The sequence below is a fragment of the Hemibagrus wyckioides genome, linkage group LG01 (genome assembly GCF_019097595.1).
Source record: "Hemibagrus wyckioides isolate EC202008001 linkage group LG01, SWU_Hwy_1.0, whole genome shotgun sequence".
Classification (NCBI taxonomy): Eukaryota; Metazoa; Chordata; class Actinopteri; order Siluriformes; family Bagridae; genus Hemibagrus; species Hemibagrus wyckioides.
Window position 1 is genome coordinate 22,530,253 of NC_080710.1, and position 22,377 is coordinate 22,552,629.

At 37.0% G+C, this 22,377-nt stretch overlaps 1 protein-coding gene across 2 annotated transcripts in view; it reads right to left on the reverse strand.

Annotated features, from left to right (window-relative positions):
* tsnare1 (T-SNARE Domain Containing 1) overlaps positions 1–22,377 on the reverse strand; it is a 157,340-nt gene that overhangs the window by 35,304 nt on the left and 99,659 nt on the right. For both annotated transcript variants that reach the window (XM_058400940.1, XM_058400930.1), the window contains exons 10-11: positions 19,539–19,621; positions 8,954–9,054 (exon numbers count right to left, since the gene is read on the reverse strand). In XM_058400940.1, coding sequence (XP_058256923.1) covers positions 8,959–9,054; positions 19,539–19,621 — 179 coding nt within the window. In that variant the 3' untranslated portion in view covers positions 8,954–8,958. The remainder of the gene's footprint in view (positions 1–8,953; positions 9,055–19,538; positions 19,622–22,377) is intronic.

The following is a 22,377-nucleotide window of genomic DNA, read 5'->3' on the forward strand; positions in this document are numbered from 1 at the left end:
AATGTCCAGGCTGTAGCAGAAATGTCTACTCCCCAAAGTATCAAAGACATGCATTGATTCTTAGGATCATCAAAATTTTACTTATGTTTTATCTGAATCTTCAGTACTATTTTAAGCCCCCTCATATGATGCCCTAGGGGACAACCCAATAAACTACTAAGAAACCTCAAAACAACCCACATGTTCACCCCCCTGAAACAAGTCTTCACCAGAACTCTAATCCTAAGCATACAGATCACCTTCTTCTGGTTAAATTTCACAATATAATATTGTTCTGGTTACAAGAATGTCAACTATGCCTGTACCAGCAAGTCCCAAAGTAATGATAAACAACACCACCTTGCACTATCAAGTCATAGTTTGTCTTTACCATTAGCTGGGAAATTACCTGCCAGATTGCGCAGGCACGCCGAACTAAAGCCATCATGTCTAATCTCCTGGACTCTTACCTCTCTGGGTACTGGTCAACCAGCTCTCACATAGACCCACTTACTACTTATTAGCAAATACCAGTGTGAAACCTTGTTATATGATATTCAGTGGTCCATTAAACCATAGCCAATTAACATCCAGACTGTGTTTCCCTGTTGTCTACCAGCTGTAAATTCCTCACCTTACCAGCCCCACAATGTCCATGGTCCCATTGCACTAATGAATTTATCACAGATTTGTCCTCATCTCAAGGCCAAACTACCACACTACTAGTCATAGACAGTTTTTCAATATCCCTCAGGCTTACTCAACTTGCTACAGCATTTGAAACAGCTGAACTCTTATTTTAACATGTCTGCAGAACACTAAAGCAAATAAAATTGCTGACAGAGCTCTGAGACTCCCACATATGAACCAGGTGACTAGGTATGGCTATGAACTTACGACTCTGACCATTTGGGATTTGTAGAAAACCTATGCCTCACTACATCAGCCTATTAAAAGTAATCCAACACATGGTTGCCTTTAAAGTAACCTAAAAACCACAACTGTGTCAGTATTGCATATTCCCAAGCTACCATGTCTCACTTCCCAAGCCTGCCATTTTCATTCCACTAGATGAAACTTGCCCCAGTGCAACTTGGTGCTTTGAATGAAATCTCTAGCTAAAATGATATATAATATGTTGAAATGCAACTGAACAGCATGCATTTATTACATAAATTTGCATGCATCCAATCTGGCAAAACATTAAAGACACTATTTATATCTAATCTATTTAGATGGATTACATAGATTTAGAGTGCAGATGTAAGGATGCAGCTGTAAAGCAATAGCAAGTCACATGATGTAAAGTGACAGATAGCAGATTCCAGGTTTAGTTGCTCAAGCATCCACAGCAACACCTACACCCCCCCCCCCTCTCCAACTCCCCAACCCCCCACCCCTTCTCCTGCACATTTGTGCAATTTAGTAAATCGATTGAGGTTTTCCATTATCATATGTGTGGTCTTAGCAATTCAAGTCATCTGTGTCTGGTTAATAAATCATTATAATATCAGTTCTCTACACATAGAGGATTTCTTTATCACAGTATCTTCTGAATACACCATTTAAAGTGTGCATTCATTCTCTGACACAGATATAACATTCACAGCAGCTGTTGCACAATATTCTTTATGGAATGGCATTACTGCTCTCACCACATAATTGTTATTGCCACATATCATGTTTTGCAATATTGTTTCAAAAGCTGCAAAATAACTGTGACAATACTTCTCATAAGTAGTTCTAAGACACAAACAAAAGGAAATTGTGAACTGATATTCTGCCAAAAAGGGGACGAGATAACGAGTGAGCAAGGACATGAAAAAAGAAGAAAAAGACAAAGACAAAGAAAGACAGTAACAGTATGAGCACAGATGAACATCTATAGGGTGTTTGCTTATAGAAACAAATCTGTCCATCAGACTTGATGTAAGCATGACCACTATGTGGGAATGTTGGCTAAGAACAACAACTGAGTGGGAGGAGAGTTAGAAAGAGTGTGGAGAGGAAAATAACTAGGGGAAGAAAGAAAAAAAGAGTGAAAGGATTGAAAATTACAGAAAAGAGAGGGAAACTCACTGATAAAACCACATGTAGTGGACTAAAGGGAAGACACAATGGAGGGGAGAAAGGGGTAACAGGTAGGGAAAGAACACCACTTTGAAATGATCAGAGTACTCCCTCCAATCAGACTGCTTCTCAGGCCAAGATCCAGTCTCTGCTGGCGATATGCACATCAAAGCCACCACAGGGAGGATCTCCAGCATTCACTAGCTCCCAGCCAACCATACCTCCACCCATCAGCACTAAGCCTTAGAGGGAGGGGGGGGGGGCTGTGCTCGAGGACATCCTACACCATGCTCACACTTCTGAATGCCCTGGGAGGATGAGAAATTCAAGACCTACAAACATATGTTAACAGGTATGAAATTCAGATAGTGTAGCTTTAATGTTAAATAACTAAACATAAATCTTATCATGGAAGGATGAACACAACATAATAATCAACAATACAATTTACACATCAGATAGTATTTAACTTCAGGCCTGAGCAGATGGATTGTTTTTCTGAAGCCAAATTAAAATGTGATTTAGAAGTCAAATGCCTTTCAGGGCAAATCAATGTGGGCAGATGAGCCCCTGTAGTCTGTGGTTAGCTTTTTCTTTAAGTTCTTGAAAGGCCATTTCCCCCTTTACTACGCACAAAAAGTCAAGCTGTGTATGGTGCTGTGCACTCTGAGTGCCATCAGCCCAGCTCTTTCCATCGGAGTGTGAGCAGTTCTGAGTGCTGATCATGCTACTACACTGACAGCTTAAACCTTCATCTGAGGTTCTGGGGAGCCAAGCACATCCAATCAGCTTTATGTCTAAGTGCTTCCTAAAGATGATGGCAACAGAAAGAACAGAAGGAGGATGCCTGACTATATTGTACTGTAATTTTTAATTTATATATATATATATATATATATATATATATATATATATATATATATATAGATACATATATACACACGTGTGTGTGTGTGTGTGTGTGTGTGAGTGTCATCTCTTATCACGCTACGGGCTACAGGCCTCTTGACAGGCATTTCCAAAAACTGACATTTCAACCCACTCATCAAAGATCATGTGGAAAAGACAGATGGTAGCAAACATATGCTGACAGTCACCAATTTTTATGGACCAACAAGACTACTGACCATGTGGTTCAAGTCAGAAGTGAACTCAGAAACTTCTCTCACTCAGAAAAGAGAGTGACTAATGTCTTGAATTAACTTTGTTGTTTATTCCTGCCTGGAAGCAATGAAATAACCCCATTAAATCAAGTAGTCACCCTGCCATTAATCTCAGAGCAGCAAACTAGTTCCACAAAGCTAATGTGGTTTGGAATTTGCATGAGGTGAGTTTACCCACAAATCCACAAAGAACTTCTTGTCACACTTCATTGTAAATGAGTGGATTAACCATTCTAGGTCTAAGGTAAGCACTTAACAATAAGTCTGGAACCATGAGTCTCTTTTCTTGTCTAACACCAGTATATGCCAGTAATGAAGGAGCTATACAATATTTAATCCTTTAGCAAGAATTTTACAAAAATCAGTTAGGATCTGTGACCAGGTGTTATCAACTGCCAGACTCTGTTCCAAATGTAGATTTAGCATAGTATTTCAGCCGACAGAACCAAGTTCTTGAAAAATACTGTATCAGAACCAATAATTGTATAAAATCTGATCATTCTTCAACAACTAAAAATCTGCTCCTTTGCAGCTGAACCAGTCACATTTGTGTAAATTATTTAGCTGACGGCAGCTCATCAGACCAGAGACTGAGTGCTTAAAGACAAATGGACAGAGGAATAGGCATCATTTGCTGCTTCAAGATCAGAATAGATGTGTCAACTGTTCAGAGTCTAGGAAGCTAGTTAAAAGTTGACACATGAAGTGCCAATATAAAACAAAGCGTAACCACTTCAATTTTTTACTTGATTGCAGTAAACTAATAAAAATGAAAAAGGTGACTGCTGATTTGTTAGCTAGTAGTTCCATTTTAACAAAGGAACTTTCTATATAAGGTGCTATGGATTTCCTTTGCATTCTCCAGTTTGGTCATAACTCCCCAAAACATAGTTACACTGGCTACAGTAATTGTTGCTAGGTGTGAACACACTACTTATGAACAGACTCCAGAAAAAGTATTATTTCATCTTGTAGTGAACTGTGACATGAGGCTTTCAGTATCAAGCTCCATGGGTAGTGCATCATGGGGCCCCCTGTGCTCTGGCCTAAGTTCTGTAAGATCCTAAAATATTCTTTTTTTTTTTCACCCTCCTTGATTTTCCTCCTCTCATCAGTGCAATGTCTCATCAGAAATCCAGCTCAGTGTTGACAACTAGATTTTATAAAATCATTTAAATAAGCCTCTTTATTTAGGATCCTGACTGCAATGTTTTAATAAACCAGCTTCAGCAGCAATATATAAAAAAATTCTGCCTAAACTTTAATTCTTTAATATTCATCATGGTGCTTGAATTGCAGCCAAAGTCTCTGTAAAGTATTTATAGCATAAGAAAGTCTAAAAATTAAATAAAAAATATTGCAGACTAAAGTTCAAACACTTTAACTCAGACACCAAAGTTTGGTTCATGCTCTCTTAGACATAATCTTTAAGAATTGATTTTCTAGCCAATCATTCAGTGATACTGTGGTCTATTGGTTAGGATTCTGTGCTTTCACTGCCACAGGCCATGTTTGATTCCTGGTCAGTGTGTGATATGGAAAGTGGTGTCTCATTGGAAAGTTTAAATCTCAGCAACGGCCAGCTGCCAATGTTCGGTCCTTGAGTAAGATCCTTAACCCTCAATTGCTCAACTGTATCTTGTCTAAAAACTAGACCACTGGATAGAAGTGTCAACCATATGAATTAATGTAAACAAAACAAACAAACAAACAAACAAATAAATAAATAAATGCATTTTAACAGAGAAACTTTATTAACACTGTAGAAAATACACCCTCTTGAAAGGTGAAATAAAACAACCAAATAACAGATTGACTGTGTAATGTGAGAACAAAAGTGGAATAAAAAGGCAGTGGAAAGTCGTATGCCTGCCAAAGAGAACCAGTGATCAGCTGCTGCTTTTCGCCTTGTGTGTGTGAGGCTGTGAGTGCAAGCTGTCTGTGTCAGTAATCAAATTTTGCTTAAAAAACACAAAGCTGTGATTCTTATCTCACTTTCTACAAATAGCAAATTGCATATATTAAGGTGTTTTTCCTGAGAACCAGCATCCACATAAGGCCCAAGTACTAACTTTATAATGCACTGGGCAAGCCCACTTGTCAAGTGGTTCCCAGACCTGGTCTCGCAGTACATATCCCCTGCCGGTGAAAAAGCCACTTCTATTTCAATGAAGAAGAAGCCTTTATTTTAGTTCAATCATATACATTACAGCACAGGGAAAATCTTTCTTCACATATCCCAGCTTTGGGGTCGAAGCACAGGGTTATCCATGATGCAGCACCCCTGGAGTAGAGAGTGTTAAGGGCCTTGCTCAAGGGCTCAACAGTGTCAACTTGGCAGTGCTAGGGCTTGAACCCCAATCTTCTGACGAACAGCCCAAAGCCTTAACCACTTGAGCTACCACTGCCACCCTAACACGCTGGTGTATTAGAACAGGCAAAACAGTAAAACATGCAGGGCAGCAGTACTACATGACCACTGAAGACCACTGTACTGGCTGGTGGTTTTGGTTCAGCAGATTGCCATTTCAAGCAGTGCTGTAAATAATGGGCTATGTTAGCTGCGTTTAGTTGCTAGCAAAAAAAAAAAAAAGGCTTAGAAACCTAAGATGTAAAGAACAAAGCAAGAAACTGCCTCTATTCAGTTTGCAATGTTGCATTTGACATAGAAAAAAATAAATAAAAGATTAAACAAACCAACACTTGACTCTACGTAGAAACACCAGCAAAATCCATCTAATACCATCTGCCGATGCAGCGTACAGCTTTTCTGCTAGCGTGCACTGAGCGGATAAAAGCAGAGGATGAGAAAGGAGTTGAAAGGATCCTGAGGGCTGCTGGAGGTAAACACTAGCTGACAGGGTGGCTTTAACCCTGTATCCTACTGAAGCGTGCCCCTTTGGCACAGCAGCTTCTGTCTGATGTCCTTTCACTCGAAGAGTGCGTCTGACTCCACAGTATGAATGCAGCCCACACGGCAGGCTGAGAGTGAGGCGTGGTGGATGGTGTAGACACATGCTGGCTCACTAATCCCACACTCAGCAGTCAGCCACACACTGGATAAGGGTCAAACTGAAACTTGGCCTGGTCATGCAGACCTGTACTGGGTAGACTCAGGGAAGCGTGTTGGCCATGTACCCTTCTACTTAGAGACATCTGTCTGTGTGGACTGGGAAGTGTGTGAGTACTACAAAAATACAGAAAATAGTATAATACATGTGATATTTCTGTTGGATGTTATTTCTGTCATCAGCACTTCCTATTAAGTCAATAGACTGTGCTCTCTGTTTTGCTCTCTGCAGGATCACACCACTATAATCTGTAAAAGGCTACTTATAATAGGTTTACTCTGATACTGATCAGAAAAATACAACTTAGTTATTTCACTTTGTATACATCACCTCAATATAATTTCAGCAAGGAATAAAATCATCTTTGTCAGCGACAAAATAGTGTCTCATCTATAAGAGTGTATGTGTGATATAGATGTGAATTTACTAAAAAAAAAAAAAAAAAAATCCAGTGCTTGCTGACACCTTGGATGGTGTCTGACACTCAATGGACTCTTAGAGTATTTAGTCTGCATATTACTCTTAGCTCCCTGACAGCTCTGCATATATAAAAGTGTACAATTTTACACTGCATAATATTTGCTGAGGTCACTTAATTCTGGAGCCAAAATTTTCCTGCTACAAGGGACACTCCTAACCAAGTCATAGAGATTGTGAAAGATTTTAGTGTTCCTATTAAAAATGGTCCACTAGAGACTTTCAAAGCAGTCTGTATTGCATTGTGGTCACTGAAATGGAAATGAAAAAAGCAATAGCCAATTGTCCCACCATTAAGGGTTCATTTTTAGCAGCCGAGTGACTCAGCAAGCCATCGCCTGTCCCTCATTGGCCCAATTTTAATGGCTCCACACACTACTGTTAATGCATGGCACTGACATGCATATTGAAGAATCTCTTCCCCCAAATGACTCTGTAAACAAGATGTGAGGGCAGCACTGGTAACATAATTTGCAGGAATAAGTGTCAGGCTGCAGTTATTGCGTTATTTAGTGCGCCATAAAGCGCCAGGCTATTGATTTGAGAGGCGAAGCGGTTCCACAGTTATTTCTGTCATTGCCACTCTCATTAAACTGATATATTAGGCTCTGTGTTTCCCCTTCTGCCTTTCTGTGCCTCTGAGCAGACCTTCTTTCTCGTGCTTTATTTCTTTCTGTCCTTTCTTTTGGTGCTCTTATCTCTTTCAGTGCATATCACAACCATCTTGTAGATTACATGTTATTGTTTTTATATTTTATTGCATCCTATAGATATTTATATGATTTATTATATGAATTCTATTCGGGTTCAGCCCTGAAACAAAAAACTTATCAGACTCCTAACTATGAGCAAACTGAAGGTTAAGCAGCCAAGAGAAAGAGCAGATGACAAAAAATAAAATAATGAATGAAAACAGGCTAACTGCAGAACAGAGCGCATTGTGTTTACATAGACTCAAAGCTGTTAATTCTTTATAAATCCATACTGCTTTTGGAGCTAGTTCCCTGTACACAGCAGGTTGGCTAGCTCTGCCAGGCTTACAGCAGAGCCTGTGATGGCAGCGAACCAGACATTATTGCTCAGGCTGCCGAACCGAATGCATCCATTCCCCACACGCTACACAGAGCCTACACTGAAATCCCATGTCCACTGCAAATATGATTTTTGTAAGAAGGTAATAATTGATCTTTGACAATCAACCTGAGGAGGATAATCTTATGTACAATCTAAGAAAAAAAAAACAAATTAGCATGTTCATTAAAAAAAAAAGGTTAGAAGTGAACCATAAAAATGCATTAGGCCCATTATATGGCAAATAATTAATTAATTAATTTCTTAATATAAAAAAATGTAATTATATATGCATTCATAAATTAATATCAGGCTTTGGTTGATAAAACAAATACTATACAGATACTATTAACTTGCAGGACTTCTTATAAAAATCCAGACAGAAACGGAAAGAGAGGACGAGCAGTGCAGGTTATCTAGAAAGGGAGAAATAAGTGGGTGTGTTGATCGATATTTCGAGGAGTCCAGACTGTCACTCAGCCTGATCTCTCACAGGAGGCTGTGAGAGGAGATCAACCACTCAGATTAACATCTCCTGTTCCATCTCGTGAAAACAGACTAAGTCCTCTGTCTGTCTCCAAGTATCTCACACCTCAACCATGTATAATGAGGCAATGATAATGGAAATGACTAAATACAGGAGATGCTGGTTACTGATGGATAAATACTGTATGTTCAAGAGAATAGTTCATTTTATCCCTCCTGAATAAAATTATTCAGAAACTGCCCACACTGTTTTATAGAAAAATTACACGTTAAATACAAGCATGAGTCACTTTATCAGAAACAAGCTTTTAAGTGACTAATTTCACGATGATTTATTATATAAGGTTACACGAATGTCAAGAGCTTAATTTCTGCATGTTAGCTAATTGGTGCTTCTTTTTTATGACATGTTATATAAGCTGTGTTTTATTTCATCATAATTAATGGCACAAAGTAAACAAAAATATTTGCTATCAAAGAGTGGATGTTTCTGATGACCAAATGCAAGTAATATAAATATAAGAAAAATGATGATCACATTTAACTTTCTGATTACCCAACAGGGAAAAGATAATGTATTAATTGTGCATATAAGTGTATTGGTATTGTGAAGTGACGAGGAGGCAGATGACTTACCTGTTTTAGTTTCTGGTTGACAAAGCAATGATGAGGATCAGGAGAATCAGAACAAATACTCCACCAATTAGTAAGTAGCATTTCCTTTTTCTCAGCTGCTTCTGTGGACACAAACAGGAGAAGAGATGGCAAGACATATTTGCTGTTGTCAATTATTAATAAATAACATCTAACAGTTGCCATACTGACAATAAAGTAAAGGTGGATTGTTGTAAGCAATAATAGAGTCGCTGGTAAGAAAGCAATACGCAAGTGCAACAGTAACTCTTTACAAAACAGTGCATGAATATTCAACCACTAATACCTGTATTAATACTTAATGATGAGTTAAGGCATGTACTAATCACAAGCTAATGAAAAGCTAACTGAACCTACAACGTGAGTCTTATGAATTCATGTGTGAATAATGACCACCTTTAGTAAAGGTTAGTACATGTTGGTTAGTTAATATATTACTGAGCACGTAGTGTTAAACTAAATCAAACATGCTTTATCAGAGACTAAACACTGAAAAAAATAGTCTCATAGAACAATGATTTTAAATGGTAATAGATAATAGCATCTGCTAAATGAATAAATGTTACTATATTCATTTCGCTCCTGCCGGTAAAGGAGCAGTGTCCTGGACCCAAGTTGTCCAGAGCATGTACTAATACTACTATGGGGTTTAAAGAGAAATGCAATTTAAAGAGAAATGATTGGTGTTTATTATTTGTGCTTCTTTCTATGTTCAATAAGGAAGATCATTGTAAATTATTTAAATAATCCAGTGCCATCCAATGATGTGTGTGTACACCGCTGGATATGACAAATTTGAAATGATGTACATTCAATTCATATACTTTTTTTTTTTTATAGTGCATGATTTATTTAGTTTCCCTCTATGTGTTAATTTATACATCACCTAAAATACATGTACCAACTTATATGAAGCGATTATTGTTTATGCATGAATTCTGAAAACTCATGTTGTAGTTAAGGTTAGCTCATTGTGAGTTCATGATTAGTACATGCATTGACTCATCATTAGATCGTATCTAAGTAAATATTAATTCCGGTATTAGAATCAGTATGAGAATCAGGTTTATTGGCCAAGTATGTCTTTACACACACAAGGAATTTGGTACTGGCTGTTGGTGACCATCAGTACAGTACAGGCATAAAATAACGACACTATATATTTAATTTACAAACAATGCTCTACAGAAAAAAATCAATAAAGCCCACAATATCCAGAGTATGAGGTAGGTTAGCAATGTATGGATTAGTGCACATGTTGTAAAGCATTTTCATGAAACTCTCATAAGGTTTAGTGTCTGAATTGTTGCTTTCCAGGTACGGGACCACAAAGCTTGTGTTCAACTGACAAATTTTTATTTTGAATCACAGAATCCCATTTAATGTGAATGAAAGGGAGGGAACTGGAACAGTAAGATTACAGGGTGAAGAAGTGAAGTGAAGAAGGTACAAGAGTTTAAGTACTTGGGGTCAACACTCCAGTAATGGAAAGTGTGGGAAAGAGTTAAAGAAGCGAGTGCAGGCAGGTTGGAATTGGTGGAGAAAGGTGTCGGGGGTTCTGTGTGATAGAAAAATATCAGCCAGAATCAAGGGGAATGCTGTATGGTTTAGAGACAGTGTCACTGAGGAAGAGACAGGAGTCAGAGCTGGAGGTAACAGAGCTGAAGATGTTGAGGTTCTCTTTGGGAGTGACATGGTTGGAGAGGATTAGGAATGAGTACATCAGTGGGACAGCTCATGTTGGACATTTGGGGGACAAAGTTAGGGAGGCCAGATTAAGATGGTTTGGACATGTTCAGAGGAGGGAGAGTGAGTATATTGGTAGGAGAGTGTTGGACATGGAGTTGCCAGGCAGGAAGCAAAGAGGAAGGCCAAAGAGGAGGTATATGGATGTAATAACTGAGGATATGAGGCTAGTGGGTGCAAGTGTTGAGAATGCAGAAGATAGGGATAGGTGGAGAGAGACAATTCGCTGTGATGTCCCCTGAAGGGAAAAGCCAAAAGAAGAAGAAGAAGAAGAAGAAGAAGAAGAAGAAGAAGAAGGATCCCATTTAAATACTGATGCTATGTCTAACAATTTTATACTAATTTTATTTTTACATTCCTATTAGTTCAGTTCAACATCCTTCACATCATACACCTTTAGAAAGAGTTTCTCAAGGGTTCTTTGGATAGTTAAAAATTATCCAACAAACCCAGACAACAAAAATGTTAGTGTATAGGTAGATGACAAATGAATAAAAAATAATATATTTGTAAATTGGCTGTTTTTGCAGTCAGGCTACATTCTGATCACAGTCTAATCATGTCCAGCACTGATATTCTACTGTAGAACAGTTTTTCCTTACATATCACACTAATGTACAAATGCCATAGTTATTGACTTTATGATTTTAACCACCGCAATTTACCCATGTTGTCTATCCCATAGATTTAACTGCACATACAGTATCACTTTAGTCATTGTTCTTGTTGAAACACTAGTTGAACAGTCTTTGTAAGTAAAACTCCTGTCCTCTGTACCCTTCTTTCAACATCACTTAGCTCTTGTTCCACTGATCCACAGTTAAGGTCAACTGGGCCTGCTTAGCATTTTTATACATGCCACAGTGAACTGTAAGTGTTAATTGCTTAAACTTACCATGCATTGCACTTGTCTGGATAGATCCTAGTACTCTGCATGTTTTTTTTTGTTTTGTTTTTTTCATTTTTTCTGTCTGTAATAGTCAGCAGCATGGCTGCAATACCACAGTGAAGTGGAATGAAAAATATGTGGAGTAGAATCCTCAGTGTAGTTGTTTTTCCTCAGTGTAGTTTTTCACAAACCTACATTAACATGAACCTCAATATCCTTTGTATATTGACATAAACTGAACTTTGAAACTTTGTTTATAGTGTGTCCTGTGGCATAAAACAAATCCAAATTCAGTGATGTTTACAGAGCCAGTTCTGTATTTGTAACACATTCTGGTCTTGACACATCCTTTGCCTCTGATAAGGGATTACATGATGGAATTTCATGTATTTCTAGAATGCCACAAGTGTTATTTGGCATTATATTCCTCAACAGTTTTTTTTTTTTACCACCCCCTGCCTTTCCCCACTTCCTCACTACTTTTGTCATGTTTATAAATTAAGCCAGAACTCCAAATAGATAAATACAGAAATTGGGAAGTGCATTTAAGTGCTGAGTAGATCTATTTAAATATATATATTTTCAAACTTGACATCCGCAGGCAGCACCCGTGTTTGGGAGCACAGAACTTATGATGCTTTGAAATGCTTTTCTTTTTCACTTTTTTCCATTCGTTTCTCACTACAAAACGGTTGAGAGCAGCAGTGTTAGACCAGAGCTGGGCTTGGAGTCTTTAAATCCTGACGCGCTTCAAAGCACGGAGCACAATTCATCTTCTTATCTGAGACTGGAAACAGGCTTTCTATGTGGAAAGAGAGAGAGGCAAAGCGAGGGAGGGGGGAGTGGAGGGGAGGCAAAAAACTGCTGTCGAGTAATTTTCCATTTAAACGTTCCACTCTACAACAATTTGCATAAGCAGCCCTGCGTCTGTGATAAGAAGATTGGTAATTTTCAAAGGCTCTGTGGGGATTGAGAATTAAAAGCCGCTCTCTGCTATCTTCTCTCTTGCAGCTGGTCACCACAGATTCTGCAGCTTCTTTCTTAAACTTTCTCCTCTCCCTCTCTCTTACTCTCACCATCTCTCTCTCTCTCTCTCTCTCTCTCTCTCTCACCAGACTCCCTGTGGCGCTTCTCATTCTGTGTCATCCTGGCTTCCACTGCCTTTTAGGGAAAACAGCAAAATAAAAAGTGAATAAGGTGAAGAGGTACAAAGAAGAGCTTTCGACAACAAAAGGACTGTTATTCTATTTTAGAGTGATTTTCCTGACTGTGCTGAGGATGGAGAGGAGAAGTATAAATGTATATAATTAAGACTGAATCAAGACACACACATTTGTATATAACATTTAACAGAAGCTTTTCTTTCATAAGCAGGTAAAGGCATGATTTCCAAAAGGATATCATTTGTAAACATTGTAGGCTGATAGATAGATAATAATTAACAGACAAGCCAGTTCCCCATGTATCAGGTAATGATTTCAAATTCAAAACTGTGTTTTCTATATAAATTGCTATATTGCTATACCTACTGGATAGGCAAAATAACCATGCTGCCAGACTTTCATGCATCCATGCAACCGGTATGTGAATCTCTAGTGAGCTAAATATAGGTTCTAGTTATGTGCTAACAGCCTTTGCACTGACCAGCTTAAGAACCCTGTGTCTGAATTGGACATCCGCTGTGCAGAAAAGTCTATGTTAACATCAAATGCTCAGTCTTCAATGGCTAGTCATCATTCTTGCCCCTTATCACTGGGAAATGAGGAAGCTATTTCTAGCTGTCTGATGGATTCTGATTTGCCATGTTCAATGCTGGTCCAGTGCTAGTCTGTGGATTGGTCTAGGTTGGTCTAAGGTCTCCATGGCAGTAGCTCTAATCAAGTCAAATGACTTGATTCAATTGACTCTAAAAAAGTCAAATGTATGGTGGATGTTATTATGCTTGTTTATCAGATTCAACCCAGATGTCGCATTTGGTACTGGCATCTGTTGAGGTTAGGACTGATGACAGCAGTCACAGCAGTTAAACTATTGGATTTTCAATGGTTCTTCAGCTTATTGGTGGTAAACCACCACCAATACCAATACGAGACAGAAACACTTGTAGGCTAAGCTAGTGGTGTCATGCCAAATGGTAGTGTCAGATGGCGTCAACAAACTACACTGCTGGGAGTGGTCCATCTGGATGTACTACCAATTCTGAGAAAAATTATTTCTTTTCATTTCACTCAGACAACAGTGTAACAGCAAGCTTCCTCAACCCAGACCTGAGAACGTTTTGGCAAAGCACAGACAGATCTCTTTTCCAGTGCAATGTCAACCAGTTGTGGTTCTTTTTGGCAGAACTGGACAGAAAAGTAGGACAGGATGCCCAAGCTCATGACTGGCCTCATCACATGCTTTAAATCTTACCTCCTCCACTACTCATTCTAGCCAAATTGTAAAGATTTCAGCAGCTAGACAACATAGACAAGCTTGTGGACTGAAGATGGCTGGCAAGACCTTGGTTCACACTTTTTTGTTAGTTGCCAAAATTCACTAGTGGCTGCCTTCTTGAGCCAATGGTCTGCCACTAATGGACAATAAGATTTTGCACCCTCAGCCAGGTTAACTGTGTCTATAAGATGGAATAAATCACCAGCTGATGACCCTGACCAGTTAAATTCAGGAAATATTTCTGATAACAAAAGCCTATAGCATGATGATTTTCTTAGAGTAACCATTATTCTGTTGATTTTTTTTTATACATCTTTAGGGTCATCATTTTAAATAAAAGTATGCAGGAAAAAAAAAACAGGTTTGTCTAAATATCCTTGTACTCAAAGGATTTAATTATATCATTAATCTTCTCCAGATCCCCTGGAACCCCTGCCTTAAAATGCCACCATACCTTACAGTAGGTATAAATCTGTTACATGACCTTATTTCATCAAACTGATTTACATTAACAAAAAGATTATTTTGGTAATTGTTTGACTGCTACACATTCACCAAGTGTAGCAACAAAAATGTCAAAACTGCATCTTGTGGGATTCTCCCCAGAAGTGCTTTTGTGCAGCTTTTATGGAGGTGGTGGTTAACAGTTGATAGTTGCAACGTTCTATTTATACTCCAGGAAATCAAACCCCTAAAAAAGACAACAACCAATTTCTGCATAGTAAAAGCTATTGGAAAAACAAGTGGTGTCAATAATTTCAACACAACTCTAGAGGAAATTATATTATTAAGAAGACAGAATCATTTTTGCTATATATTTTATTGAAAATCTTGAATTATTTTGTGCAATGTTCATTGCATGCAATTTTTTATGGACGTTTTTTCCGTCATAAAACATAGATTCTCACTGAGTCTCAGTATGGAAAGCTATTTACCTTGTGTGACATGAAAAATGTCTTTATAATACCATAATAATGCAGAAGGATGATTACTGACATAACATTATTCTGCCTGTATCTTATCTGCTTGGAAAATTGGAAGTCTGTATAATAAGTAGCATTTGCAGTGACACTGCTTGGCATGTAATCGGCTTAGGTGAAATTTGCATAAACATTCAGTCCCAGTTGAGCTGATGTGGTGTAGCAAATAAACATGGGCTTGTGGTCCTGTTCTGCACTGCAGATGTGCATGACATAGTTGGACACATTGCTGTGACTATTCAAATTCCACTGTGCTGCATCATTGTGCATGTCCAACAACCCTGTACAGATTTCTTTCTTATGCAGAAATCACTTGCAATTTGTGGTAAATAGCAATTATAGTATCATTATTATTATATATCATACCATTATGATAATAGCAACTTAACATGAACTGCAGGTGATGAAGTTGAACGTTTGATTACAGTTTAGTTTACCTAATTTAGATATACATTCCCACCACAAGTAAGCTTATGTGGTCGTTCTTATATACATATTTTTTATTTCCCCAAAGACTTGAATATATAAGATAATAGGTTTTATTCCTAACAAAGTCATTTATCACCACAAAATTATAGTGCATGTTTGATTTGCATTTTACAAATCAACCATTATTGCTATTGTCATTGTTATAATAATAATAATAATAATAATAATTATTATTATTATTATTATTATTATTATTATTAGTAGTAGTAGTAGTAGTAGTAGTAGTAGTAGTAGTCGTAGTAGTAGTAGCAGAATAATATAACTTTAATGACATTCAAACAAATTTAGATGAGAAGTTATTACACTTGACTATTGTAATGGAAAATTTCCATCACACTATCTAGTTAATTGTTAGAGGAATCTTGGAACAGACAGCTGAGCATCAACACAATACAGTCATCCAGCATACAATCGAGCAGCTTGCTCTGAGCACTTTTAGACATAACTTTGTTCAATATTCCCTATAATGGTGTAAACACACAGAAAAACTAATATCATTAATCAAGGTTGGCAGGTTCCAGCTAAATTTCCAATGCAACTACTTGGCACATTTAGCAAAAGAAATGCAACTCTCACAACCCTGTCATTAACTGTTCCTCTTACACTAAAAATGTTTATAGAGCGAGTACAGGGCAGCATGATCCCTGCCCCACTGGGTTTCCATTAGTGCTTGTTACAGTTCCCATTCCCAATGGGGCAGTGAGTATGCTGTCCTTACGTTTTCATCTAGGAAAGAGAGAAAATCAAGGTCAGCTTCTATTTTTCAAATAGCATTTTTTAAAGTTGGCCATTCAGGTAATTTGTTTTTTTCAAGTGAATTTAAAATCCCCCGCAAAGTGGATTATCATAATTACTGGTGAGTGACATTTATTAAAAAACTCTATTTGTACTAGGAAAATTATCTTTATATTTATCTATCGATCGATTGATCATTTAATAGATAGATAGATAGATAGATAGATAGATAGATAGATAGATAGATAGATAGATAGATAGATAGATAGATAGATAGATAGATAGCTGTTTGAAGCAGTTTGGGCTGAATACAATCAATTTTCACAAAACAGCATGTAGCTGGGACAGAATAGGAAGAGCAAAGTTAGAACAGAACCCAAACCCAGAACTTACTATCAAATACTATAATAATAAAGGAAGCAATACTATTATTATTGAGGCCTGAATTGTTTTATAGTGAAATGTTTGAGACTTCAGGGTATACATTAAAGTTTAGCGCACACAGCTCCAGTTCGATAATGAACAATACAGTTTAATTCTGCTCACTTGAGCTCTGATTGTACTGATCACTCCTTTACTTAGTCTTAAAACAGCAGTGATAAGCAGTTGATGTATTAAAGATTCAATTTATTTCCAGGGTGTATTCGACATGTAGGGCTACAGACAGAAAATGGCTTGTCTTTTTTAATTGGCTATCACATACGATGAATGTATAGAGACTTAGGAGAGATGCTTGAGGGAAATGTACGAGCGTTCAGAGTTACAGCCACCCCCACCCTTTCCTCCGGGTGCGGCTAGCGGGACTGGTGAAGTGCTAAATTGCTCTGTGTGAGTTTGGTCACGGCTGAACTCTCAGTGAGATAATGAAATGACAATTAATCCAAAAGCTGTTGCCATTCACTCATTTGCTTCCTCACTTGCTCACTTCTAAAAGGAGAAAGGAATTGAAAGGAAAAGCGGTGAGGCAGCAAGACCAGATTTTTGCCGAAGCTAAATGGACACTGGAATATAAAAATAACATACAGTTACAAAGGGTACTAAATGCAGTGGTGCCAATAATTGTGTGTGTTTGTTGTGTTTATGTTCTTTAAATTTATTTTAATTTAAACTTTTATTAAGCATGTAATGTATTTAATTAATCATTAGATTGCACAACGTATTATTATTGCTATTATTATTATTATTATTATTATTATTATTATTATCTTGTAACATATGCATATAATTATTGTATTTCAAAGTAAAACACATGATCATTTCCTATTTTTTCCTATGACCTTTTCCTATTTCCTATTTAATTCAAAGACGGCTTTGTGTTTGACTAAGAACTAAAATATAAAAAAAAATAGAAATATATACAAAAGTATATATACTAGAAAGCAGCAGTCTCACTGTGTAGTTTCACTAAGAAGTCACAAAGAAAACCAAAATGTGAAAAAACTGCTATTTGCTTTTGGATTCAAAACCAAATCATAAGAAAGACAAGCACATTTATAACAAAAACAACACATAAAATGTTAAAGAAACAAAATGATAGAACAGAAAAGGGGATAGCAAAACCAAAGCGAAAGTAAGGAAAGCAAATTGTGTTACTGTAAATTGTACTGTAGAAAGCAAATTGTGTTACTAATATAGTTACTGTAATTTTTCCACTTTTTCCTACACTTTTTTTTCCTCCTAAGAGTTAAATAGTAAAATGGATAGCAGTGTGTACTAATGTTCATTTTTAATTAAACAACTTATATAATGCACAATTAACTTTTAAAAAAAAATCAGATGCTTGGAGCTAAAAACGAAGTATGAAAATAATGCAGCTATATACATTTCAGTTAATGGATTGCTGTAATGGTCAAAATGTATTCCCGAAACTATAGATTAATGAACAACAGAAGGTCTAAATGAATTAGCTAGCTTTTTGCTAACAAAGAGCCATCATTAGTTATACAACACACACACATGCTCCTAAAAATTATGGGAGCATAAATTAGGTACAAGGCTCATTCAAAAACATGAAGCTCAGCATATGAGGACTTTTTCTTTATTCCTATGAGAAGTTATAAGCATGCGATTCTTGCTGATTTGGACACCTGATTTGTGCAGAGCTTAGTTCTTAAACATGTAAACATGCTTGGCCTTCAACAGTAAAGGAAAATCAACACTTATTATTATCTTAATGCTATCAAATAATTTTATGAAAATCTACCAGTACTGTAAACATATTCAATGCAAAGAGATATCAATTTCTACATAAATGTACTGTTCATGTCCTGTGTTTTTACAAAATGCAACAAATATCAGCATTTACATGGATAGACAGTGGATAGCAGATGTGGGTGTCAGAGCAGCTCTGAATTTGAACATTTCCCAGAACTCATTGCAGCCTACAAACATGGCTGCCACTAACTACAATCCCCAGCTCCACACAAAATGTTCACATACACACCTGCTGCCAATTACATACCCACACACTCACTGCTTAAAAAAAGACATCCATTCATAAACTTTGTGAAGTAAATACACAGCATTGTTTACTAGGGTTTTTCTCTATGCTTTTTTTTTACTCTATTTGTTTCCTGGATTTTGTGTTCTAATTTTTGCTACAGTATCCTGTTTGCCAATCACCTGAAACTCTGCCAGTTTCTGGCCATATATTTGACAAATTTTTTGGATTGTTTGCTTTGATTTTTCATTAGAACTGTTAAACTGTATCTGTCTAACCCTCTCTACTGCTCTGAAGGTGATGATCTCAGAAAACTGCTATCATTACTGAATTCCCTTTTTGTATTTTTTTGTGCTTATTTGTTCATTCATTCAGCAAACCAAGTTATTCTAGTCAGTGTCTTAGTGGTTCCACAGCCAATGCTGCAGGAATATTGGTTGCAAGACAGGAATATACCCTGTAGGGGACACCAGTACATCACAGGGCATCTCACTCACACACACACACACACACACACACACACACACACTTTGCCTACTGCCATCTATTTAGGAGGTAGAAGTACATAGGAAGAATATTGTAAAACTAGCACAGTAAATTAGTAAATTCAGGATCCACCCTCTGAACCTCAATTTGCTCTGTCATAATCTTAATGCTTGTTAGTAAATTATCATCTATAAAAGTGAAATACTACAGCCCTGATTTTCTACTCCAAGTGTGCATTTTGAGATGTTGTTAGGGTGTAAAACTAGACAGCATGAAGGTGCAACAGCAAGTACTTGGGACAGTCTTGGGTTTTCTTTTTTTTTCAGTATACATAATTGAATTAATTTTAACCTGTTTAAATTTTACCTGGTAATGGCTGGCCTTAGCAAGCTCCTGGTTAGCAGATTCCACATGTGAGGCAGTAGTCTGAATGTATTCCTCAATGCTGTCTGAAGAAAAAAGAAAGACACAGCAACAGTACTATTATTCATGTTTACTGCTTCACAGCCTTTAGTGATGAAACTAACCTGGTTGTTAAAATCAACATGGTACTGTTTTGCACTGTTCATTTTATTCTTTCAGGCTGTGAAATTTGTCACACATTTATATCCTTTAGGCACTTTTGATACATGACTGAATATAATAAAGACATGCTGTACACATAATACTGTTTGGAAATGCTGCATTTGTTCACCACATGCCTTGCAGACACATGTGAAGGAAGAGAAAGTGAGTAACAGAGCAGAAGGACTGATTCTGACAAAAGTGTCTCAGTTCATAAATCGCTCAACAACATATAGCAGGTTAAGCTGAATTTTAAAAGGATGAAATATGATGCTGCTCTACAACTACTTTTTAACTTGTCATATGCAAGAAAAACCATTGATGTACTCTAGTTACCATATGGTTTAACCCAAATAAAAACAAATGAGGAGATTGTATATTCTCAGAAACCATGAAAGAATTTAAAGCTCATAAATTTGACATATGACATCTGGTTAGGTGATGGCTTTATTGTAAAAATAATTAACAGGTAATTGAAAAACATCAAAAGTGTATATATTCCTTACATTTTATCTGTGTTTTTATTCACATCGTTGACAAAAATGGCAGAATCACAAATGTTGGTGCACTGCATGTGGTATGAAATAACAGCTTCTACACCCCATATAGTGCATTATATGTCCAACAATGAACCAGCCACTGATATTCAGATGAACAATTCAACACTGGCACACTGAGATTTTATTTAGAGTAAAGAAAAGAAACATTTTTCCAAAGCACTTCCATTAATGGTAGGTTTAATACTATAATCCTGAACTTAAAAATTAGATACACCAAAACATATCAGTTGCTTTCTTTATTATAACCTTTAACCAAGCACGTCATTTCCTATCATCCTGTCAAGGAAGAATAAAAATCAAAATCAAACATTTTCTAGAGTGAAGGTGACTCAAGTGTGTAACCGAGATGTTGCATTTGTGTTGCGTGTTGCACTGGTTTGAAATCATGTTTCAATTACCTTAATATTGGCATCTGATATATTTCAAGATTAAATCTGATCATGACATTTAAATGTTTATGTTTGTGAAATATTGGTGCCCTTTTAAATGATGATGTCATTATACAAAAAGGTAAACAAAAAAGGCTTGATGTCTTGGAAATACAGTCTACCTGATGAAAGTAGATAAGAAATGCACAAAAGCCGGGTTATGCACTTGCTTTCTTAATTTACGTGAAAGGCATCCATTTATTAGTTTTGAATAATCCAAATTAGTTGTCTTGTACCAATGCACATGTACTTATTCTACCAAGTGAGAACATTGATTCAAATGCAAACTCAATTCCCTTCCCAATTAAAAACAAATGTGCGGTTCAGCACACACGGGGGCACAACTAAGGCAGAAGTGAATGAGTTACAGCGGGGTTAAAGCAGTGCAGGCTTGGCAGCAGCAAACGTTCAGACTTCACCTCCGCCTGGCTGCTAGAACTAATGAGGTTTTGTTTATCTTCTTCTGATTTGATTTGGTTGTGTTCTCTGTTGCTGCCATGCCAAGGAGAGACACAATGAAACACAGGGAGAGTGAAACAGCCTGAGAATCATAGGCTTTATTCAGATGTTAAAAAGTAACTGTTAGAACTCTTTATTCGATTATAGTCCAGTTTAGACACTGTAATCCTTCATTAAGCAACCAATCAACTGATTCTCATCAATATGTTCTTTGTACAATTCTGTTTTTTGTAATCAACTATTTTCGTTTAAAGCCATGTAGTCTATTTGCATAAATGCATGATTGGCCACTACAAGCTTCAACAGGGGTCTACTAATGAAGTCACAATGTCTCTGGACTATAGTTACTGTACATATCCATATCTAAGCCGGAGGAAACATCTTGATTATAGTCAAAGGTATCCAGTATTTACCCTTATAATATTATTACAAACAAAATAATAAGATATTTAAATCAATTTCTGACAGTTCATATTTTAACCTTTCCACATTTTCCACAGGCCTTGCTTATTTATAGAAATAAATATTTAAAATTAGCAAAGGTATCTGGCAATAGATCAAACTTAGAAAGATTGCCAACTGTTATGCCATACAGTGTATTTTTTTCATACACTATACAGCAAATAAGTGTTTGTTGAACACTAGACTCCCTTTGCTGTTAGATTAGCCTCCATGCTTCTTGGAAGGTTTTCCACTAGATGTTGGAGCATGGCTGTAGGAATTTACTCATTAAGCATTAGTGAGGTCAGGCACTGATTTCAGATGAGTCAGTCTGGGGAGCAGTCAGCATTCCAGTTCATGCCAACTGTGTTGTGGGGTTGAGGTCAGGGCTCTGTGCAGGTTTCTTCAGTTCTTCCAAACCATCTATTAATTCATGAACCTGACTATGCTCACATAAGCATTGTCTTTTAGAATATGTTTTGACCTCTTAGTTCCAGTGAAGGAAAATACCAAAGCTACATCATAAAAAACAAGAACAAAATATAGGCCAAATATAGGTGTGATGGTCAGGTGTCTACTATCAGTGTTGCTACTGTATTTTTGAAAGCTCAGTTTGATCTGCTGAAATTCTCTACTAAGCATGCACTGGGGCTGTTAAAAGTTTTTTTTTCAAAAGTTTTTAAAACCATTGTGAGTTCAACAGCTTTAGTGGTACTTTTATTCATCCTTCAGCTTCATTATACTTTAATTTCT